At 36.3% G+C, this 24,367-nt stretch overlaps 3 protein-coding genes across 9 annotated transcripts; 2 read left to right on the forward strand and 1 right to left on the reverse strand.

The window, feature by feature from the left end:
- Nucleotides 1-7,337: 7,337 nt before the first annotated feature.
- Nucleotides 7,338-11,692, forward strand: LOC18591254 (polyadenylate-binding protein RBP47-like). Its single transcript, XM_007017267.3, has 6 exons — nt 7,338-7,907; nt 8,844-9,324; nt 10,536-10,594; nt 10,680-10,810; nt 10,923-11,019; nt 11,204-11,692. Exons 1-6 carry the CDS (start codon nt 7,539-7,541, stop codon nt 11,372-11,374), a joined length of 1,308 nt encoding a protein of 435 aa, XP_007017329.2. The 5' UTR covers nt 7,338-7,538; the 3' UTR covers nt 11,375-11,692.
- Nucleotides 11,693-13,106: 1,414 nt separating this feature from the next.
- Nucleotides 13,107-21,985, forward strand: HEMD (uroporphyrinogen-III synthase family protein). Of its 5 annotated transcripts, XR_016027966.1 has the most exons (11): nt 13,109-13,402; nt 14,767-14,854; nt 15,317-15,386; nt 15,759-15,877; nt 16,371-16,466; nt 17,387-17,442; nt 18,124-18,209; nt 18,520-18,654; nt 19,121-19,186; nt 19,270-19,415; nt 21,202-21,985. XR_016027966.1 is itself a non-coding variant. In XM_018125797.2 (10 exons), the coding sequence occupies exons 1-9, from the start codon at nt 13,175-13,177 to the stop codon at nt 19,167-19,169; spliced, it is 924 nt and encodes a 307-aa protein (XP_017981286.1). In that variant the 5' UTR covers nt 13,107-13,174; the 3' UTR covers nt 19,170-19,186; nt 19,270-19,698. The 5 variants fall into 5 exon arrangements, 3 of the variants coding, with proteins under 3 accessions (XP_017981286.1, XP_017981284.1, XP_017981285.1); XM_018125797.2 differs by lacking the exon at nt 21,202-21,985 and having other exon boundaries at nt 13,107-13,402; nt 17,390-17,442; nt 19,270-19,698; XR_001929056.2 differs by lacking the exon at nt 21,202-21,985 and having other exon boundaries at nt 18,811-19,186; nt 19,270-19,698.
- On the reverse strand, nt 19,943-24,034 carry LOC18591256 (serine carboxypeptidase 1-like). Of its 3 annotated transcripts, none has more exons than XM_018125794.2 (9): nt 23,493-24,034; nt 21,972-22,079; nt 21,609-21,883; nt 21,248-21,529; nt 20,922-21,028; nt 20,656-20,739; nt 20,448-20,553; nt 20,184-20,338; nt 19,943-20,109 (listed from the first exon to the last, which is right to left on the reverse strand). In XM_018125794.2, exons 1-8 carry the CDS (start codon nt 23,881-23,883, stop codon nt 20,213-20,215), a joined length of 1,479 nt encoding a protein of 492 aa, XP_017981283.1. In that variant the 5' UTR covers nt 23,884-24,034; the 3' UTR covers nt 19,943-20,109; nt 20,184-20,212. The 3 variants fall into 3 exon arrangements, with proteins under 3 accessions (XP_017981283.1, XP_007017342.2, XP_007017341.2); XM_007017280.3 differs by having other exon boundaries at nt 19,943-20,106; nt 20,184-20,365; nt 23,493-24,007; XM_007017279.3 differs by having other exon boundaries at nt 20,184-20,365; nt 23,493-24,006.
- Nucleotides 24,035-24,367: the final 333 nt, after the last annotated feature.

Consider the following 24,367-nt stretch of genomic DNA (forward strand, 5'->3'; position numbering starts at 1 on the left):
GGGGCACCGATGGGGGCACCAATAGGGGGCAGGAGATTTCTGTTCAGCACTAGCTAGCTTGACACGCAACTATGGTTTAACTTTAAAACAGTAGACCAACAACAACAGCAACTAAAAGAGAAAAAAACAATGCATTGCAGTGGAAAAAAAATACATGGTATTTCAACCATCTAATGTTGAGCAAGCCGTCCTCCTCAAGTCAAAGAAGGTATGCAGTGATTCTTTGAAATTTCAAGAATGGCAGAGGATTGATCATCATCAGGCTTGAAACTTTGAGGGGCACAAGAAACCGTGGAGGACACTTGGACTTTCCACTTCATGTTTTTTGAACAAAAAAGCAAGTTGGTCTCGATTCTGATGCCTCTTTTTACATGTTAGTCTCTTCTATGTCTCTGTTTATGGCCATTCCTCAGTCACTACAGAAGAATTGAACTTGGAAGCAATAAATATACTACAAATTTTGGGGACAAAGAAAGCTAGCGAATCTTTTTTGTTTATCTTTATATTCACTTTCTATTATTGATTAGTTACTAAAAAAATTGTTTAAAGAATGTTTAGCTTAAAATTCTAATCAAAACGGAAAAAGGCGGCTTTGGCAGTAGCAGTGGCTCTTTTGATGGAGATTTTTTGAGTGAATGAACAATGAAAGATGCATGTATATAATTTCAACTTGTTATATAGAGCACGTGAAATATGATGCATGAACAGTGATTCCAGGAACTTTTGAAGGGGCAGATTCAAGGAGCAAATTAACGCAAAGTGGGTTTATAACAGAAAAGTCTCATTCATCGACCTAGCAAATGCGTGCAAGTTTCCTCCACCCCTCTCCTTAACAAGATTTTTTGGCTCTTACCAAATTCCAATATTTAGAAAGGACACGGGGGGAGCAATAGTTGCATGGGACATGCAGAAAACAGGGGTACAGCACACTAGATTTCAACAAACAAGGGAATATACTGAACTAGTCCTGTCAAAGGAATCCAAGGGGACATCTACCATAATGACCCATAAGACTCGGTTGCAAATTTTTGTAAGCGTTTAATTTTGAATAGTTGGTGAGTAGCACGGGCATGCGAGGTTCTAAAGTCTATAAATACCCGACAGAGGCAAAGCTTAAGGGCATCTCATCAGTCATCACTACTCACTAGTACAACTTCCTCCCCTTTTCCTCTTTGCTAGAGACTCTTTTTCTCTTTAAGCTTTCAAATCCTTTCTTGTCAATCACCCAAATGGCCAAAACCAACCTCATTGTTCTAGCCGGTGCCCTTCTCCTTGTGCTATTGTTTTCCTACGGTATCACATTTACGGAGGAAAGGGTTTTGAAGACAGACAAAGACGTCAAGCCTGCTGGCAACTATGTGACGAATGTGATGACCAGCAGCCACAAGACCAACTTGAACCGTGACATTTTAGAAGACGGAACAGTTGATGTCCCTACTTCCAGCTCTGGCAATGGCACTGCATTTGATGCCAATGATTTCCGCCCCACGACTCCAGGCCACAGCCCCGGTGCCGGTCACTCCACTGGACCTGCCGGTAATGACAAAAACTAGATCACACTCCCTGCAAGAACCATTATATTTCCACTACCGTGCGTCGCTACTTTTAATCAATCTCTCGTAGGCTATATATCCTATGATTATGTACTAGCTATACCTAAGGCACTGAAATGATCGTGCTCTAGGAATCAATGTTATTTGCATGTATTAAGCACACGAAAGGAATGCATCTCAAAGTGTGTTCATTATCACTCATTTTTAAATTAATAAATAAAAATTTAGTTTTAATAATACTATCTATATTATGTTTTATATGTTTGTTGCCAACGATGGGAATTGTTGGTGCGGGCACTTTTTCCTTATTCGGCTTTTTTATAATATACATACATACATATATATATATATATATATATATATATAAGCAGTGACCTTGAATTCTTGGATTCACTTTTTAATTATATTTCGTGCACTTAACAGGGTATATAACAATATAATATCCTTTTAGTCTTTTTGGGTTCCAACCCCCAGCACTTTGACTATTGAAAGTCGGAGCCCTTTACTTCCAGTATATGAAAGGAATTTATATATGGAAGGACGGCACCGTCGACCGCATCGGGACTCCTGCAGTTTTCAACTGTGATATCCTTTTCAATTCAACTGGTTGTCATGTAGATAGGTAGTACCAAAACAGGATCGATGTAAAAGAGAAGAAGAAGTGAACAAACAACTAGCTGATCTGAATTTTACTGCTGTATTTGCAAGGGCTGGGAGTTGGCAACTGATATATAGCTATATATATCTCCATGTTGCAGAAAACAGAAAACCTTGAAAGCTCTATGGCCTTCGACTAGAGATCAGATATATAGATTACAGATGATGAAGACAAAATTTAATAGTAAACAACGCTGAATTCTTGTTTATTAAGAAATGAGTAACAATGATACACACTACTAATTAGATGGATTTCTTTACATATAATTTACATGAAATCCATCTGACTGGAGTAATCTTTGAGAGCATACAGCATAACACCGGTGCCTCTTATTCGAGGAATCTTCTTAACATACTGATAAGAAAGTCTAGCTATGAGATTAAAAGGCAACACATATTGAGAGACCATTTTACAGAGCAGATAATATCTATGATGTATTCTTACGAGGATATATATACATATAGTAAGTGCGATCCAGCTAGCTAGCTAGTGATGGTCATTAATTACGGGCAGGTTCAGCATGACCGACGCTGGGGCTATGGCCGGGACTCGTGGGGTGGACATCCTTGGTAGCGTATTCGTATGCAGTGAATTTTCTTCCAAGGAAGGCACTCGGACCATCATGATCTGCTCCATATATGCCATGGCTGCTCATGGTGCTTCTTACCCTGTTTCCCCAGTACTCATCTTTCTGCATCTTGAAAAGCCTAACTCCCTCGGACAATCTAATTCCGTAAGAGAACAATAATAATGAAGCGAACAGAACGGCACGAGCGAAAATCAGGTTGTTTTCGGCCATGAGACCAGATATATGGAAGGGATGATCTGAAACTTCGAATAGAAAAGTATATCTAAAAGGAAACTAAGAGAGTGAATTCAAGAGAAAGTGACGAGTAATCAATGATGGGATGCCCTTATGCCTTTGCTCGGCTGGGTATTTATAGACTTCAGAGGCTATGACAGGAACAGTACAATTCCAATTTAATTTCCATCTCGATGTTTTTCCATATCCACGATCTTACCCCTGTTTCCACTCTGCATGTTCCATGCAACTATTTGAAGGGTTTTTTTTTTTCTTTAATTAGAGAATGATGTTTATGCATTTCTCAAATAAAAAACCCATAGTGTTTTGTTCTTTGTACTTTTGTATTCCCAATAATTTACCATTTCATTTTCTTTCTTTCCTTTCCTTTCTAACTAAAATTAAGCAAAATTTTAGTAATTCTCAATCAGGGGTGGACCAAGGTATTGACGAAATGGCAACCACCACTCTTCAGTTTTTAATTTATTATTATTATTATTATTATAAGTGTAAAACAAGTTTCTATCCTTATATGATTATGGTTTAATCATCTTGCATGCGAAATTTTAGATCCTTCACCGCAGTTATAAGGTCAAATTAATTTTTTCCACATGAAAAAGTTGTATATAGAGAAAAAAAATTTTGATTTATTCCTGGTCAATAGAGATATATAAAAAAATAATGTTATAAATGGCACTAAGGAAGTTTGTGATTTTTGTTTTTGACCATAGAAAGTGGCATTTAAGTTTTGAGTGCCACCACAAGGAAGATACCATATACCATTTTTAAGGTCTTATAATAATATTTTATTAACTTTGAATAGTTGGTAAGTAGCACGGGCAAAGTCTATAAATGCCAGACAGAGGCAAAGCTTAAGGGCATCTCATCAGTCATCACTACTCACTAGTACAACGTCCTTCTCTTTTCCTCTTAGCTATGTTGAAGTTAACGCTTGTATATGTTAAGTGGACAAAATGAGAAGTGACACTCCACTTGGATATCATGCATGTTTGTATGTTTGTATGCGTTTCGCTTAGTTGGTTGAGAGCCACTACGTGGAGCTATGCATGTCACTATGATAATTATGTTTTACACTTCTTTCTCATGTATTAACAAGTGTTTTATCGATTGATAATATGTGTTAATGAAACTGTTTATATATATGTTAAATATGAATGAAACTAATGTGGCTTTCTCTCTTTGTTTACTCTGTTTTAGAGATATAAAACAGAGGCTACATCAAGCAGCCATTTACTCTCTTTCTCCCAAAATTATAACAAGCTAGCTACTCTTTTTCTCTTTAAGCTTTCTAATCCTTTCTTGTCAATCACCCAAATGGCCAAAACCAACCTCGTTGTTCTAGCCGGTGCCCTTCTCCTTGTGCTATTGTTTTCCTACGGTATCACATTTACCGAGGAAAGGGTTTTGAAGACAGACAAAGACGTCAAGCCTGCTGGAAACTCTGTGACGAATGTGATGACCAGCAGTCGCAAGACCAACTTGAACCGTGACAATTTAGAAGACGGAACGGATGATGTCCCTACTGCCAGCTCTGGGAATGACACTGCATTTGATGCCGATGATTTTCGCCCCACGTCTCCAGGCCACAGCCCCGGCGCCGGTCACTCCACTGGACCTGCCAGTAGTGACAAAAACTAGATCACACTCCCTGCAAGAACCATTATATATCCACTACTGTGTGTCGCTACTTTTAATCAATCTCTCGTAGGCTATATATCCTATGATTATGTACTAGCTATACCCAAGGCACTGACATGATCGTGCTCTAAGAATTAATGTTGTTTGCATGTAATAACAGTTATGAATAGGCTTCGTAAGTATTAGGCAATGCATCTCAAAGTGTGTTCATTGTCACTCATATGTAAATTAATAAATACAAATTTAGTTTTAATAATACTATACATAATATATTTTATATGTTAGTTGCCAACGATGGGAATTGTTGGTCCGGGCACTTTTTCCTTATTCGGTTTTTTTATATTATACATATATATACTGCCAATAATTTACCATTTCATTTTCTTTCTTTCCTTTCCTTTCTACTGAAAATTAAGCAAAATTTTAGTAATTCTCAATAGGGGTGGACCAAGGTATTGACGAAATGGCAACCACCACTCTTCAGTTTTTTATTTATTATTATTATTATTATTATTATTATTATTATTATAAGTGTAAGACAAGTTAATTTCTATCCTTATATGATTATGGTTTAATCATCTTGCATGAGAAATTTTAGCTCCTTCACTGCAGTTATAAGGTCAAATTAATTTTTTCCACAGGAAAAACTTGTACATAGAGAAAAAAAAATTAAATTATTTCTGGTCAATTGAGATATACAAAAAAATAATGTTATAAATGGCACTAAGGAAGTTTGTGGTTTTTGTTTTTGACCATAGAAAGTGGCATTTAAGTTTTGAGTGCCACCACAAGGAAGATACCATATACCATTTTTAAGGTTTTTATAATAATATTTTATTAACTAGCTTGAGGAGCAAATCGATATGTTTAGATTTTGTTATAGAAAATTGGATCGGTTGCCATGCGGACTTGAGTGCTTCACGAATTAAGGTTCGATTTATATCTGATATATTATCCGTGTGTATATTTTATAATAAATATCTTTTATTAAAATAATAATAATAATTAATTAATTAACAGTTATCAACCCTCCTTTAAATTAGGGGATTACTCATTCAAATCCTTAAATCTAGCACCCTACCAAATCTCATTTGAATGCATGTGTTACTCTATTCTCATTGACACACATAAATAACATGTGCCATACATATATAGTATTAAAATAATTTTTTTTAAAATCCTAAAATTACTAGCTAGGAGTTAGGATATATGGCCTCTATTGGGTTTTCTAATATTAGGAAAATGCTCTGGCAAGCCAAAATTAAAAAATAAAAAAAACATTTTATTTTGTCTTTTTGTTGGACCAAATTGGGTTCATTAACAAAATCATTTTAATGTTTTTTCCACCTCCTCGTATGGCAAGCGTGGGTCAAAGAACGTGCGCGTCTATGTGTCGGATTTGACGATTTGGGCCAAATATGTTTTGTTTTTATCCTAAAGTATTATTGGGCCGTCAGCCTCCTGCTATTTGATTCATGTCCCACAATCATAACATGTTCTAAATTCTAATTATTGCTTTGATTTCCTAACAAAATTGCGCAAAAAATAACAAAAAAAAATCAATATAGGAAGGTTTTTTATTTGTATGCATTGACGGATCTAATATTTTGCATAAAAATTGATTAAAGTGTAATTATACAAAGTCAATTGAGTCAATGATTCGATTCAAAATAAAAATTAATTATTAAAAAAAAAGGATTATCAATCTCACTATTATCTTCAATTAGTCTCTGTTTGCGTTCCAAACCCACAAGCTTAATTTATAATTTATAGTTTAAGATACGAACATCTTAATATAAACCCATCATAAGATATATGTCAAAACAATCAAGTCATTGGTTCAAGATAATTGTAATTCAAATTATATATTAAGATGCTTGCATTTTGAATTATATATTAAATTGCGGATTTGGGTGTGACATAACAAGTGAAATTTTGAATTAAAAACACTTGCCAAGTTACATATAGTTTTTACTTTTTTTTTTGAAGTAAAGTTAATGAATAATATTGCAATTGTTTTTATTTATGGTAAATATATAGCATTGTACATTCAATTAATGAAAAAGTAAGTACACAAAAATGTAAACCCATATGTTCAATAATTGTTTTAAGTCAATTCATTAAATGTGGACAATTGTTAATTACCAAGTTAAAGTAAATGTGCATCTTTTTTACTAATGTTCTCTGGTGGGAAATTTGATTACTTATTTTCCTCACTGCCAAACAAAACATAGTTCATTTAAATATATTTATAAAATAATTACATTTATTATTATAAACCCACCACATAAAAATGATTAATCATAAAATAATCACATTTATTAAAGCCTAGATGATGATTAGCAAAGCCAAACATAAACCCACATTATTATTATGTTTTAGCTATTTATAGAAACAAATCCTCTAATTTAAAAAATAAAAAAATCCAAGGAAAATATCTAAAGAAAGAACTCCTCAAAGTTAAAAACTGTTAAAAAAGAAGGTAGCTGGCGGCGGATCCAGGGTGAGAGTGACCACAAAACAGTATCCATGCATATCCCCCTTCGTATTGTCAAAATCAACGGTTGAGATCAAACTATCACCTCCCTCATCCAACGGTTAAAACCACTACCGCGTTTCATGTTCCCCATCACCCTTCGCTTAAATCCTCTGCTTAGACCCTAGCCGTGCATTCCGTCTCTCTCTTTATTTTCTCTTCCCCTGAAAAAACTCAGATTCAGTTTTTCTTTTTTTTTTTTTGTTCTTTTCTTCCCTAAAATAAGAGAACGAAAACTCAGATTCAATTCAAATAAACATTTAAATCTTTTTATTTATATTTATATTTTTTGTTAAGAGGATAAAAGATAGTAGCGATAAAAAGATAAGGATGCAGCAAAACAGTGGTTCGGATTCGCAACCGTCGCAGGAACAGAACCAGCGGCAGCAGCAACAGTCTCAACAACCACCGCAATCGCAGGCGCAGTGGGTGGCGATGCAGTATCCGGCTGCAGCTATGGTAATGCAGCATCAAATGATGCAGCCACAGCATTTCGTGGCGCCGCCACCTCCACCTCAGCACTACATGCCTTACCATCATCACCATCAACAGTACCAGCACCACCATGGCCACGTGCAACACTCGCAGCAGCAGCAAGGATCTGGCGGCGGCGGCGAGAACAAGACCGTCTGGGTTGGTGATTTGCATCATTGGATGGACGAGAACTATCTTCATAGCTGCTTCGCTTCCACCGGAGAGGTTGAACAAAATCTTATTTAAATCTTTTTATTTAATAGGTATTTAGATGCTTTTTTTTTAATTGGCTCACTGATTGTTGCGATGGCTAATATTTTTATGATCATTGTGACTACAGTTACGTTGTCATTATCGTGTTTCTGCAATTTATGACACTGTTTGTTAACGGTATACAACTTAGTATGGATTGTCGATTTATGTGCTTGTATCTTCCTTAGTAGTGAGGTACTATTTATGAAAATATTTTCAAATTAAATGTATATATTGACAATCAAGGCAATTATCCCTATGAATGCATTGATGAAGATATATCTTTAAATAGTAACCTTAGTGAGAAACGGATGTGTTTCTTTATATCTATATCTAGTTTACCCTATCAAATGTTAGGATTTGGTCAATAATTAATACAGTTGGTGCTTTTTAGTGGTACGGTATCTGTTGGCATTGTAGCTCCCTTGCTTGTATGTTTCCCTACCACTCGGTTTTCAATTCCTCATTTGGCTATTTGAGGCATTAAAAAAAAAAAACTCAAAAGGAAGACATTGATTGAATAGGGCGTGAAGCAAGTGTGAAATTTGACTTCCCTGGTTGATGACATAGTCTGGAATGTGAAAAAGCTGTTGCGAGAAAACACATTATCTTTGGCATAATTCCGGAATTGTATGAATGTTGAGGTTGAATTAAATGTAAAATTCAAAATAAGTCGAAGAGATATCTTCTGACTTTTCGTCCTATTTATGCAAGAATTTTGTTGCATTGGGCTTACATGCAACGTTCACACATAGTGATAGTGACTCTTCATAAATTTAAATCAAGTATGGTTGATTGAGAAGGCAGAGAAACTTCTGTGAAAAGAAAGTCGAAAGAAAGATAGAAATTTTGTTTAGGGTTTTAGTTACCTGCCAAACTTCAATTGACATTTGGAATTTATTTGAGCAGATTGCGTCCATTAAGGTCATTCGCAATAAGCAGACTGGTCTATCAGAAGGATATGGATTTGTGGAATTTTTTTCACATGCAACAGCAGAGAAAGTTCTGCAAAATTATGGTGGCATTTTGATGCCAAATATGGAGCAACCTTTCCGTCTCAACTGGGCAACTTTTAGCACGGGAGAGAAGCGCTCAGAAAATGGTCCTGATCTTTCTATTTTTGTAGGAGATTTAGCTGCAGATGTTACTGATAGCCTATTGCATGAAACTTTTGCTAGTAAATATTCTTCTGTTAAAGCTGCCAAAGTTGTAATCGATGCTAATACTGGTCGATCAAAGGGTTATGGTTTTGTGAGGTTTGGGGATGATACTGAGAGGTCACAAGCCATGACCGAGATGAATGGTGTATATTGTTCAAGCAGGCCTATGCGTATCGGTGCTGCAACTCCCAGGAAATCCTCTGGTTATCAGCAGCAATATTCGTCACAAGGTTTTTGATTTTTTAACTTCTTCTGTTTTTTATGCATTTTGTTTAAGCTTACAGGGATTGGTACTTCTAATTTAATAAAATTATATTTAAGTAATAGTATATATGTTTACTGCTAAAGTGCTTATCTTTTATCTTCTTGTTGACACTTGCCTCACCTTTCCCCTTTGAAACACCTTGCTAGCTTCACTCTGCTTAAAAAATTTGGTGCTGCTGCTCCTACTTTGACTTAAAATTTTTGCACTGGGAGATCAGTGATTCCTTCTCTTATTGTTGGTTGACTGCCACTTTTTTGGTATAAGAATGTGTTGGTATCAAATAGTAGCCTTCTTGGGCAATAAAATCCTAGTTTTCTGTTTTTGTTTTGTGTAACTAAGTTTTTACAAATCCCATCTTTCCTTTGTGGTCTCAACTAGGTTTAGCCTCTTTTCATGGGGGCTTAAACCTTTTTAATTTGCTGTTTATAAGCACCGTCCTTATATCATGAGATATTATGCGAGTTGTTTGAATCCTTCTTAAGTGACCATGACTAAGTTTCAGGAGGGGTAATTGGCATTTTCTTTTGTGAGCAATAAAATAGCATAGGAATTGTTAGAAGTTGCTGAGGATAGTTCATCTATTGCTTGTGTTAAGACTAGTTTTGTGAAGAAACTGTTGCCATGAATTGCCTTTTAAGTTGGATTTGACATAGTTTAAAGGTTATTATCTACACCTGATTTTGTCAAATAGAAACCACAATAGGATTCTATATTATGATTGAGGATTTCATCATTTTTTTCATGACTGTAACATCCTTTTATCTGAACTTATTCAAAGAATGAATCCTAAACTTAACCTTCTTGTTCCCTTTTCTTCTTATTTTTTCTTTAATAAATCTAAAATTTGCTTTTGTAAATGTAGCAAGTACATAATTGGCATTGTAAAATGGCTTTTGTGAATGTAGCAATTACATGATTAGCATCATAAAAGAATGTCAGTGCTGAGAATTGCCGAATGCAGATGCTTAGTACCCGATTTTATATTTGCCTCCTTGTGGATAATTAACTTTTGGTTGCTGATGTTCATTCTTGCCCCATCTATTTCTAAATTCTCTTCAGGCAAAGTTACTTGTTATAGTTTAAAGATAAATCAAAATATCAAAGTTATTTTCATGTATACATTGCTTATAGTGTAGGATTTTACTTGATACTTTCACTTCTGTTTGTTCTTGGAAGGTGGATATGCATCAAATGGTGCTTCAAATCAATCTGATGGAGATTCTTCCAACACAACAGTGAGTTTTTCAGCTCCTTTTTTAGGCTTTAACTCTAGGAGCACCACCATTTGTGCCTCCCTTGGCTAATCAAAATTTCTTTTAGATATTTGTTGGAGGGCTTGACCCTAATGTCACTGAGGAAGACCTAAGGCAACCTTTCTCTCAGTATGGTGAAATAGTCTCTGTTAAAATACCTGTTGGAAAGGGATGTGGTTTTGTACAATTTGCCAACAGGTAAATATGTGGCTGTATTTCTGCTTTTGCCATATAATAGGCTTCTATATTAAAGGTGTAGTTTAGTTATTATCGAATTACTACGTTGATGTAACTTCTTGAGTCTCAACAGGAACAATGCTGAGGAGGCTTTGCAGAAGTTGAATGGGACGGTTATTGGCAAGCAAACAGTGCGTCTTTCTTGGGGTCGCAATCCAGCAAATAAGCAGGTGTCTCTTTCTTATTATAGTCTTCTTTACTCGCCCTTGCATTGTTGATTGTGGCATCAAGGAATCTGTTACTGTATGCTTTGACAACAATACAGTAAAGTTTGCGGGTTCAATGACAAATCTTCCCATCTGTTATTTGAAGTGAATTATTTTTTATTGAATCTATTCTTTTGGGATATTGCAGTTTAGAGCTGATTATGGTAACCAGTGGGGTGGAGCTTACTATGGAGGGCAGGTCTACGATGGTTATGGATATGCTTTTCCACCACCTCATGACCCAGGCATGTATGCGGCTGCTGCAGCCACATATGGGGCTTATCCTATCTATGGCAGTCATCAGCAGCAAGTAAGCTGAAGTAATAACAGCAGGAGAGAACTTGTAGCTCTAGTAAGTAGACACTCACACTAGAGGGGGGGCAAACTGCCTTGTTAGTTGTTACTCCGTAGCTCTCTTGGTTCTGTAGAATCCTTATAAAATCCCTCCGAATATGGAGTGGAACTGAATTTTGACCCCTTCAGTAGTTTTCTAGGGATTGGATTCATTATTTGTTTAATTCTATGTGAGTTAAAAGGGTAAACTCAGTGATTGGAATATATGACTTCGCTGACGGGTGTGGTAGTTTGCTTCATGAATAAACGTTGCTTCATAAATAAGAACTGTGCCTTGCCTGCCTACGGAGGACCGTTTGTGTACTTGTATTGCATTTGAGCTTTCCTATAGAACAATATCTTCCTCACTTCTATTTTCGAAGTTGCTACAATCTTTGACTGTTTGATGAGATGAACTTTCATGGTTTCTATCGATAAACTGACAGTAAAGTTGAAAGGATTTAAAACTCCACTTGGCTCGATAAATTGAAATTACATTCGTTGGGTTGTACCGGAAGAGATGAAATGAGTTTTAATTAATTTATGTTTTTTTAATTTTTCAGTAAAGTGAAATTTGAGATTGCAATGGATATTGATTTCGAAAGAGGTTCGAATCAAGATAAATATTTTTTTTATACGTAAAAAAGTTATTTTAACGAGATAGGATAGGTGAGTTTTTTTTTATTTAACAAATATTTTTTGAATTGAAAAGTATGAGCTTGTGATATAAGAATTATGAATTTTTCATTAACCTGAAAAATGAGTTTTAGTTAACAAATATGTTTTTGAGTTGGAAAGTATAAGCCTGTGATAAGTGATATACTTATCTAATGTTTCATTAATGTGAAATTTTTCACAAGAGATATTAAGATCGAAAAAAATTGTAATGAAATTGCATGAGATAATGATTTAAAAAAAAATTCGAATTACAATAATTTTTTTTTATACATAAAAGAGTTATTGCAATAAAATAAGATGAGTAGTTTTTATTTTATTTTATAGACATATTTTTTTAGTTGAAAAGTATGAGCTTGTGATTAAAAAATTTTAAATTTTATAAATTAATTGATTTAAATAATTAATTAATTTTTAAAAAATATTTTTAATGAACATGTGTACCTTTAAACCTGCACATTAGAATTAAAGCCGTCTTGAACGAGATCATAACCCTTATTTTATTATGCGTTTCGATTTTAATCATATGCCTTAATGCATTGGGAAGGAAGGTAGTAAAGCAAGTAATAATCACGACCATGACCACCATTAGTACAATGATGATGGGCGGTTCAGCGACATTACCACTTCTGTAGCCCAACAGTGAAGCGAGGGTCCAAAATCTAACGAGCTGTCCGTCTCTGGTCCCTCCTCCACGTGACCCTCCTGGCAAGTGTTTGGACCACAGGGCGCACACCCAACCCAAAGGCTGGGTTGGGAACTTGGGACGCAAAAACACTATACACGATTTTAAACCGTTGGATTATCAGGAAAGTCGGTCAAATGAGATCATCGGCTTAGTTTAAAGAGAAAAAGTGGTGGCGGAAATTGGAGGATGCTAGAGTGTCGGCAAGCATATGACAAGGGTGGCGCCAAGGAATAACACGTGGCATCCAGTAGGTTCTACAGGTGTACCAACGTTAAACGTCGGCATTATTTTAAAGCGGGAAAAATAATTACGGGGCGTAGATATTTTTTGGTTTTTCGCGGAAATTATTTATTTATCATGGTTAAGTAGTTAATTCGGTAAGAGCTGGCCCCTTTGGCCAATCCGTTTGCCCAACACGTTTCAATGGAGCTACTTTCTCTCTCCCCTCTCTCTCCTCCTCTCCCACCTCCTCCTCCTCCGCCATGTTATTCTTCTCTGCAACTTCACAGCCGAATCTCTTTCTCTCATTCAAGAATCGGAGCTTCTTCGTCTTCGTTGACTTCTCAAGTGATTCAACATACTCCTACTTCAAATCCGAAAGTCGTCGTCACCAGAGAACGAGGCAAAAACTCCAAGCTCATTGACGCTCTGGTTTAAATTCTTTATCTCTTTCTTATTCTCTCCTTTGAATGCTTATTTTTTATGTTTTTTTTTTCATTTTTGTTCGTTATAAAGTTTCTCACAATTTATTTGAAACTTAAAAGAAAAAAAAATGAAAAAGTTTATTATTTTACCATGTATAACGAATCGTCAACTGCATTCTGAATTTAGGATCGGTTCATCATCTGTTTGATTAAATGCTGAAACAGAAGCAACATCTAAGTCGTTTTTAATTGATTTTAAGTAGCATCTAAGTCATTTTTAATTGTTTTTTCCCTTAAACATATTTATTGTTATTTTCACCGTTTCTTTAAGGGTAAATACTATGTGATGAACTTCTTGAACTATGAGTCTGGGTCGTACCAAAGAAAAAAAAAATTAGAAAAAGATTAAAGAATGTAGAGCACATGCCATTACTATTTCAAGAGATCTAGCTGTAAAAAAGCACTGAATATTAGAATCAGTCATACCAGAGATATATTTAGGTTCAACGTAAGTCTCGAGTAAACGAATTCACAAAATTTTATGGAAATAATTTCTGTTTTACATTTCGTGATGATTTTCCCTTTTTCAAATTATGAACTTCGACAAATTTATGGATCAAATGGCTCTTATTTTGCTGTGGTATGTGGAAATTAATGGCCTTAAATGGAAAGTTTGAAAAAATGGAAATCACTTCTGAAACTAATGACTGATCTTATGAAATGCAACCATCTTTCCCTTCTACGACTATTTCATAACCCATAAGCTGCTAATTTAGATATGGATTGTACAAGGTAATGAATTTATGCCTAAATTTCTTGATCCCTGTTCTTCTCAGTTTCTTATTTTTTAACCCTAAACTCACAACCACTATTATCATATTTTCTGTGCTTATTGCTGTACCTTGACATTCACTGCCCCACTGCTCCCCTCCTCCAGTGCTATTTGTCTCTGTTCCTGTACACATATCTCTATTCGTTTTTTTTATCCTTAGCTTTCATTTAAATATTTGGTAATGGGAAACATTAGGATACTTAATGAAATACAAATTTTTTATTACTAGTTGATTGTGCAGAACAATAATTTAATGCCCTTTGTTACTTCAATGTGTGTGCAATGGTGCCTTGTCTGTTCACTTTAATATTGATTATTGGTTATTCTGTGTCACCTGATGTTGAGTTGTATTGCTGATTCTTGGGTCCCACTAATGCTTTTACCCACAATAGTCCTTAAACATGTCTGTTAGGCATGTATGATGTTTGCTAAATCTGTCTGATGAAACAATACACACTAAAATGGGAAATCCTGCTATATATTAGCTCAACATTTTTTATAAAAGTATATATTCGGTTTAAGATTGTATTAAATTGTAGGCCGAACACGGGATCAATTGCTTGGAGCTTCCTCTTATTCAGCATACACAAGGGCCTGACTTTGATAGGCTTGCTTCTGTTTTAAGTGGTGAGTTTGAAAACTTCATGCTTTATATTGATAGTTGTGCATAATTTTGTAGTTAGTGCATTGGATGGACTGTCACTTGGATTACACGGATGATAGGCAATCTTTCTTTCAAAATATGTATGTCTAGTCAGTCTTAGGTTGCTGGTCTCCTTTTATGCTTGCTAGATGTAATACACATGTTTACATCCATTGGCTGCTAAGCTGTTGTTTGTCAAGCCTTGTCTGGTTTTGGCCTACAAACACAAAGCATACTGATATTTGGGATTTGGATAGGCATTTTTTTTGCTCTATTGTACTGCTTCTTCATTGTGTGAAGTGGCGGAATTTCTTAGGAATAGTTGTATGGTGATAATTGAGAATAATATGATTGCTATCAATGCCCCTTAGGACAGTCTAAATAAAGAGGGCACAAGTTAATTTGTCTGTCTTGTCTTGTAATATATATATTTTTTGTGGTGTCAGCAGAAACAGCGTTTGACTGGATCATCATAACTTCACCTGAAGCCGGTTCGGTCTTTCTAGAGGCATGGAAGTAAGGGTTAGAACATACAAGCGAGAAACTATCTACTTTATGGGCTCCTGCAGTTTCATGTCAAAAATATTTTAAGTATTTCTTGTTGGGTTTTAAGAAATTTTAGTGTTCAAATGATGAATAATGTGTTTGCTTGAAATACCTCTCAAGTTTCAGCAGTATTACTCTCCTTTCTTGCCAACATGTATTTGTCATCTTAGCCTTGCAGCATTTATACTTTTATTAGCAGTTTCAAAAAGTTAAGTATTTGTGTGTGTGATTTACGTATGGATATGTGTCTAAAGGACATCTTTATGTGTGGCTCTAAAATTACATAATTTTCTATTGATTAGTGTTTAATTTGGACACATGGGCTTCATTTTTTTCCTTTAGGGCAGCTGGAACCCCAAGTGTGAGGGTAGGTGTTGTTGGAGCTGGTACAGCTAGTATTTTTGACAATTTAATGCAATCATCAAAGCACTCACTTGATGTTGCCTTTGCACCATCAAAAGGTACCGATTTTTCTATGTATAAATTTGTTTTTATGGGTCATCTTTGCTTGTGTTTGCATGGTGGCATGTGCCTGCATTCAAATTTTTAAGAGTTGGTCATTTTGATGAAAATAATCTTACATCTACTTTGGGAGGGATTCTTCTAATCAATAAAATGAAACACGTGGCATATTGTTTTTGTCCTATTGATTTAGATGCATTTATGAATTTTTAGTATTTTTAGTTTAGACTACAAACATTAAATTGGGTTTATCTGGATGTCCAACATTGCTCCTCATTCTGTGAGATATTTTGCTACATTAGAGTATGTGCTGCTATAAAATGATCTACCCTTTCTTTTATGTGACTGACATGTTGTTGTGGTTACAGTATAAATCATGTTTTCTCAGCAGTTCTATTGATAGGTGTCATAGATAACCATGACTTGCCTCTATTAAATAATCACTGTTTGGATGCTAATGGCATTCAATGTGTTTAAATTCCACTCATTCAGCAACAGGAAAAATTTTGGCTTCAGAGCTTCCGAAGGATGGGAATAGAAGGTGCACCGTCTTATATCCTGCTTCGGTGAAAGCTAGTAATGAGATTGGTAAGTTAATTGCATTGGTTTTCTGATATCCTTCTCATGGATGTCTATTTTTCTGGAGCGATTTTGGCCCTTGCTGATTTTTAGATTTTTGTTATTTGAGCATCTGCTCTGTCTCTGTGATGCATTGGAGACATTTAACCAGTGGATTTGTAAGCTAAAAACTTGACCTTTTAGTTTAAATGGGTATGCAAAGTTTATTTGATGTTATAGCTGTGATAATTTTTTGTTGGAAAATTTTATAGCTGTGATAATTACTCATATGATTATAGCATAATAAATAGCCATGCTTTTCATCGAAAACAAAATCCTCAAAAGTTAAATTCTTAAAAGCATAAAATCTAAACTTGAAAAAGTAAAGGGGAGAAGAAAGCTTTGCTTTGAGGCTTGAGAAAAAGGAATTTTAAATTGTGAAAGAAACCTACAGGTTGACTCAGTTTAAAATTTAAAGCCAACACCCCCCCCCCCCCCCCCCCCCCCCCCCCAACCCATCCCCTCACCCCCTACCAAAAAAATAAATAAATAAATGAAAAAAAATACTTGTTCTCTATTAATGAATGCACATCAGGTTGTGGTGGCATACTAAACCATAACACATTTATTAACCTTGAAACTATAGGTGTTTTGCTTTCGTTTTCCCCCACTACTGGGTCTTACTTATCTGAAATTGTTTTTTACTTGGAGTTAATTAGTTGTATGATCCTTTTTTCCCTGTTATATTCAAATTGAGTTTCTTGACTTCGGGAACTTTTATCAGAAATGTCTAGCTTGGTCAAGCAATTCTTAGTAGTAATTTTTCCTCATCACTATGCTTGATATTATTCTTATATTGGCTTTAGTTAGTATCATGCTTGAAGTTTAATTATGACATTAGGAAAATGTGAAAAAGTGTGTTGACCCTTGGTTTGGCATTTATGTTGCAGAAGAAGGCCTGTCTAGTCGTGGATTTCAGGTTATGAGGCTGAACACATACACAACTGTGAGTGTCTTTGTGTTGGTACTTTTAGTTTCAGGTTCCTCTCCGGGTGTCATTCCATTGATGTTAAATTTTGTTTACCTTATCTACCTTAATTGAAGTTGAATTGCTTCTTTATTTAGCTTACATAATAATTTCACTATTTTACAAAGTATGTCTGTCTATTGTAGCCTTGAGAGCAATATATCAACATAATCCATCAAATTCATTTTATAATGTTGTCTGGGCAACCAGATATGACTGAGATGAGATATTTGAAATAGTAACTATCTCCTGCAAAATGGTGTTAAAAGTCTGTTGATAGCGCATAAATGTCTTAGGGGGATGCTATTTATTGCTTGAAATGAAAACAAGAAGAATCTGCTAAGTTTTTTGTCCTCCCATGGTTCTTGGGGAGGCAAGATTTAGTCACAATTCAAGATTCGTAGCTTGTATTCCTCTTTTTTGGAGCCAGTGTGGTAGTTTGTCTATATGCTTGTCTTGATTCTTCTGTTGGAACACCAATGGGATAGTTGGTTTCCCAACTCCCTATCATGATTTGCATCTTTGAATGTATTAATCATGGTCTGTCTATAGTAATGGGTTATAGCTGCTACAGTGGCCTCATGAGGGCTAAAGAAGATGGTTTATGAATGACAATTGTGTGTGCTCTCTTCGTCCTTGATGTTTAATTATTTCATTCAGGTACTTGTTGATCATGTTGACCAAATTGTCTTGGAGAAGGCCCTATCTGTCCCGGTTGTTGCTGTTGCTTCACCTTCTGCAGTTCAGTATGTAGCAGTTCTTTCTCTGCACTTGTATTAATTAGCCCAATTACAAAGGCTAACTTAAAGCTTTTGTATCTGTTAATGAGGATATTATTGGTTTGAGCTTACCTCTCTGCAAGTTCATTAACCATCCTGTACATTTGTTACTTCATATAATTTGGATTGTCATCGTAGTCAGACCTTCTTGATGGCCGTAAATATGGATGATGAAAACATATCCTTGCTCGTGCTTGGGCTGCCTGCATTTCCCAAATGTTTTATTGGGGTAGATATGTTTCTGATATATTTAGTTTATGCACCTTTATTGCATCAGAGCCTGGGTCAATCTTATTTCAAAACCTGATTCTTGGAGCAATTCAGTTGCCTGTATTGGGGAGACAACCGCCTCAGCTGCAAAAAGATTGGGATTGAGAAATGTTTACTTTCCAACGCAGCCTGGACTTGATGGGTAATCCTCTTTCTTTTTTCTAAACATTCTGCATTTTGTTTCTGTGTTACAATTTACTGCTTGCCTAATTTGTATGCTCTGTCATCAAGTAACAGTGGGTTGCATCTTAGTTCCATTGAGAAGAAGCTCCTCTTTTTTTTTTTTTTTTTGTGGCAGTTAGAACACTCAGTGTCCGATTACTTGCATGGCTGTTGAAGCAACCATAAAGTTAAACTACAGCAAATTTCCTGCAACTGTAATTTGCTTCAATAGCCAAGGCTCTGCCAGCAAAACCAATACTCTATTGAGTATTGAGCAAAGTTCTGTTTGAGCTGAGCTTCCTTGACTTGGCAAATGAGTTCTTCCTTCTCTTATATTCACCTTTTCTCTCTCTCTGAACCTCCTTAACCATGAATGCTTATCAAATTGGAAGTTGTTTTTGACTAAATTAAAGATTCCGGCTCTTTTGATTTTTGTGTATTGGCAGCTGGGTTGGTAGCATCCTTGAAGCCTTAAGAGCTCATGACAGTTTTTAGGAATGAAAGATATTAAGGTAACCTTTTTCGCCTCTTTTTTCCAGTTATTTTAGGAAGTAACATCATATTTTCTCAAAGAATAAATGAGTTATTCTACTAGGTTCCTTTGGAAGTCTGGAGGCAGAATGAAGCAGATTTTGAACCATAAGCCTCACAAATTCCATGCGAGCTGCAGACAACAGAAAGAGAAGAAAATTTTGGCCACGCTAAAGGATGGGAATTTGTTGAAAATTCAGAATTTTGAAGGTACATGTCCTATTGGCAGCATTGTAATTTAAGGTTAGTGAGAGGCTATTCATTTCAACATAATTGAAACTTGTACAGTATTTTCTCACTGTAAGCCCATTCATTTGACTCAATGTCAGTTGTGTTGAAATTGGATTGGTGGCACTGCCACTCCATAAAATCTGTAAGCAGTAGGAGACTTTGTTAATTGTAGTTGTAATCATAGTTGCTGTCCTTTTATGTTGTTGTATGACATTTTTTATATATTTTAAGTTGACAATAAAAATCAATTTAATTTAAGAAACTTGTACTAGAATTGCACTCTAGTATGTCTTTACTTTGAGATTTTTAGATTTTGCTGTCAATCCTTCCCCGAATGAGAAATTTGATGATCTGGTAAGGTTTATAACTGTATTTCTGCTTGTGAGGGGCGAATTCCTTGAAATTATACAGGAAGGGAGATATACTGTCAGGTAGCAACTGAGAGGTTTTCACACAGCCATTGCACAAGCTCTATATACTTTGGCCTAATTTCTAAATGGATGATGTACTTAAATGATTATGTCTATTCGTAGATAGTTGTTAAAAATAGAAACATAATAATACATTGTCCATAGATATCTTTTAACTTTTAGAATAATTCTATCAGCAGAGAACTGGTTCAATTTCTTTAGCGCCCATTCCAATGATACGTCTTCTCCTTGCCTTCTAACTTCTATGCAAAGATTATATAGAGAAAACTTGTCAGCTTGCCGACAAATTTCTGGAATTTAAGAATAGGATGATTACCATTGTGAAGTGTATTCCCCGTAGGTTTGTTAAGAGGTAGGCTTGCCAGGAGGCAGTTTCCCCTGAAGGAATGATGTGATCATGGTGAGTGCTCGCTCTGGTTGGTAGCTTGGAACTGTGTGACCAGCTCCACGTACTGTGGCAAAAATCACTCCCTTGTAGCCAACAACATATCCTCCAACCTGCCACCGTCAGTTCTTGGAGTGTACATAAAAGGTTACAGATTAGGATTTGTCATATGGCAGGAAATTAAGACCATATTACCTCACTATTAGAGTACCATGGGTGCCAGGCAGTCTCTACTTGAAGGTTTAGGTTGTTGATGGAGTACCTAGAAGATGTCACTGGAACTCGGCCATCTGTGTCGCCACTGGCCGCAGGTTTTGTTTTATAGATAATAACAAGTATATATCTTATTAGTGAATGTGTAAGACTTTCGGTGCAGTAATGCTGTATTTATTGAGAAATATACCTGTATTTCCACACCCTAATCTTCCTGGCTAAGTGCCGTATTTCAGGAAGAATAGTCGTTGGGCTGTCTGTCCATCCAACATCACTGAACATGGTACAGAAGCGGACTGGTTAGGAGTTTTTGTTTCACCCTTTCAAGCTTTTTAACGTGGTACGAAGCTGTTCTTTCAATTTGCATGCATATCTTGTTATTGTTGATCACAGGTAACATAGTATACTCAATGAGAACAAATAATTTGAAAAGCAAATTGGCAGGGTCTTGCCTACCTGCAACCTGACCAATTCGTAGCTTTGGTATGAAGGGCTGCTTGTACCTTTGCAAGATTTAGGTAGGAATTAACGTAATACTCAGCGCATGGATCATAGTTCTTGACCTAAAGATTCAAGATCATCAAGAATTAGTTCAGTCCATGTCTTAAGGCGCATTTGCTTTGTTTGACATCTTTGCTTCTCTACTCTTCCATGGTTATAATAGCTCGCATCTTTGGTCTATCCATTTCATATTTAGATTTACTTTTAATGACCGATTCATTGTCTTATTGATCAGTAAGGATTGTTATGAAGCACGATCGTTTTAGGAGTACGATACTTACATTGCCAGTTGATCCAGATTTTAGTGCTGATGTATAGCATGGAGGGGCATAAATTCCGTACAGATTGATGTCTCCCAACTCTAGAAGTCCCTGCTTCTGATACTTTCCACATTGGATCGGATTGTCGTCTGCATCTGCCTTTTTGGTAAGTGAATCTTCACTAGCAAAGTTGCAGTACTTGTTAATTCCTTCATTGGTTTCATCAGAGTTGAGAGCGTGCGTCCATAAGTAATCAAACAAGCCCTTCGTACAAGCAACATCATCTACCCAAGCATTTCCGATCTGCAATATCCATAACAATTCACAGCTTTAAGCCTCTTTTCACATTGAAAAAAGGATGGCGTTTCGTCAGTAAACTTACAGCAATTCCTTTGAGGTTGATGACAGATTGAGTTGTGTTCTTGTTTCTCTCGAGAATATAGTAAGCAAGCTGAGGAACATAATGGCCAGCATAGCTCTCACCGGTTATGTAAAAATCGCGTGTTTTATACTGTGGGAATCTTTCGAGCCAGTTGATGAGAAAAATGTAGGAGTCCTGTGCTGTTTTCCTGTCACCTACGCTGGTGTAGTCAGAGGAATTTTTTGAATAAGAAAACCCGACTCCTGCCGGCGACTCCAGAAAGATCACGTTTGCAACTGCCAATTTTTTTGTAGGATGTGTCAGTAGAAATCAAGAGAAATGAGAAAACGATGTTGTCAAACTTGGAAACAGAGTTAATGTTACCATTGTTCCATGCATATTCGTTCCTGTACAGCGTTTCTCCATCACTGTTTACTCTGAAAGGTCCCAGTTCTTGCATGGCTCCATACCCGAAAGACGAGCATCCTGGACCTGTACATCATGACCAATCAACCCTTTTCTGTTATTTTATTTTATCTTATTGATGTCTACAGATTCTAGACACTTGATTTGTCTGGGCAGAGTGACGATGGGCTTGGATTCCTTCAATGGCGATAGTTACCAAGACCATTACAAGTCGGTCCTGCCCCGCGACTCAAAGGTGGGCAAAAAGAAACTTCCTACTCTTCTTTTTTCTTTTTTTTGTCATAGTAAAGCAAAGTAAGTGCTGAACCAACTCAAGATTCCATCATTGAGAAAAAAGGACAAGTCCGGATAAAAAGTAAGTGGTTTGGGATTTCTGTAAAGCTATATCTGTAGCTTAGAGTAGGTGTTTGTGGGTTGTTGTGAGGAAGATTTGGGGATTATACCTGCTTTTTGTGTCCACGTATAACCCACAAAGCACTGTCTTTAATGATGTTCTTTTGAAGAGGATTGTTTCCATCCTCATTAGCAATGAAACTTCAATCTTTCACAAAAAGAAAAAAAATCTGTAACTTAGAGTCTAAGTTAGGCCAAACGCCTATCTGGTTACTTGAGTCGATGAATGAGAGCATATACTATTTTTGAAATGGATTTAATCAATGAAGCTGTCAGAGGTACAAATACAAACAGAGCTTTCGGAAATCGGGAGAAGCAAACAAGGGAAGAAAAAATGAAAGGCTTTCGTAGGAAGTCAGCATCAAAATACCCAAGCAATGGCAATTCATGCCATAAAATCTGGCTAATTAGTTCACTTAGTGGTGGGACCTCCCCGGATGATGTTTGGGTTTCATGATTAAGCTTCAGGGCAACGACATTCATTAGTTGGCTTTTCTCGTGGGAAAGCACTCCCTGATTGTTTGAAAATAAGAGCCGGGTGGGATCTTCTTGGAGCAGTGTGCCGTGCCCATTTTGGACTCCTGCCTGGCTGGACTTGGTTAATCAAGCCATATCAAAACGACTTAATGGTCCCAGAGTAGGTGGAAAATTGGAGATTCCGGGTCCTTTACGCGTGGAATATGCTAGGACTGAACCAATTTTGTCTCGTCTACTCCACTGAATCTGCTTCCCTGGTTAGCACGAGTATGATGTTTTTTGACGCCTAAGTGCTCTGTTTCTAATGAAAGTTGAAGCATGATGTTGATTTCAGATGCCAAACGCGCTTCTCTTATTTCGATCGTGAAATGATCAGCTAAGGACCGATTTATGGATAGTATTAAACCTTGGAGTTCTGAATCGGTATTGTTCAGAACTGTCTTCCAAGCTTTTTCTTATGCAAATGCAAAAACCTCTCTTTATGACTATCCTCACGCTTATATAATTAAATATGAAGACCATGCTGATGCAGTAAACAAGAGATGCTACGCCAAGGTATGATTTTTAATATGATATGTTATTGTAGATGAATTTGAGTACTTAATTTACCTCCATTTAACCATAGAACGAGAGGCTTTTTGGAAGGATCTACCGGTGACTCCACAAAATAATAAAATAATGCTCGATCAGCCACCGGATCCACTGTTACATAGCCTGCGTACTGGTCAAAACCCACTCCTTCAGGCTGACCCGGCAGTGCGTTGATCTTGTCAGCTTGCATCAACCCTTTTTGGGATGCTACATACACAGGAGGGGTATGACTATCTTCTGTATCATCATCTTGTTGAGCCCATGATTCAGGCCGAGGTGGGTTGGAGGATTTTCGAGATTCGATCAACCTGTTGAGATTGTCAATCTGGTTTCCCTTGCATGAAGCGGGGAAACCTGGGAAGTAGCAAGGGAATAGCAGCAGCAGCAGCCATATGATAGTGACTTTCATTGCGGCTATAACTTAATTCGGTACAGAGAGTTTGTGGCCTCAGGACTCGGAGCTTATGCTAACTTATATAGTAGTATGTAAGTATATATACTGTAAAAGGGTTCTTGTGATAGAGAGAGAAAGCATTGCAAATAAGTAAAATGATGTGTCAGAGGCGGCAAAAAGAAAGATTGAAACAGTTCCTGAAATACTAAATGCTGTGGCAGGTGAAAGACAATAAGAAAACACTTAAAGAGACTTAGAGAGTACAAGATAATCAGAGAGAGAATTTAGAGAGAGAAGCTCTGAAGTTGAGAATGTGTTAGACTAAAGGGGAGAGAAGAGTCTCTCAAATGAATTGTGAGGCTCTATATATAGTGCTAAAAGTGACGGTTACATAACAATAGGCTTTAATGCGCCTAATGAATGACATTGTTATGAAGAATATTAATGTAAGTAACCGTTACTGTAATTGAATATAGTAAGACTTGTTCTCAAAAAAATG

This window comes from Theobroma cacao, chromosome 8, assembly GCF_053813885.1.
Source record: "Theobroma cacao isolate CCN51 chromosome 8, ASM5381388v1, whole genome shotgun sequence".
Classification (NCBI taxonomy): domain Eukaryota; kingdom Viridiplantae; phylum Streptophyta; class Magnoliopsida; order Malvales; family Malvaceae; genus Theobroma; species Theobroma cacao.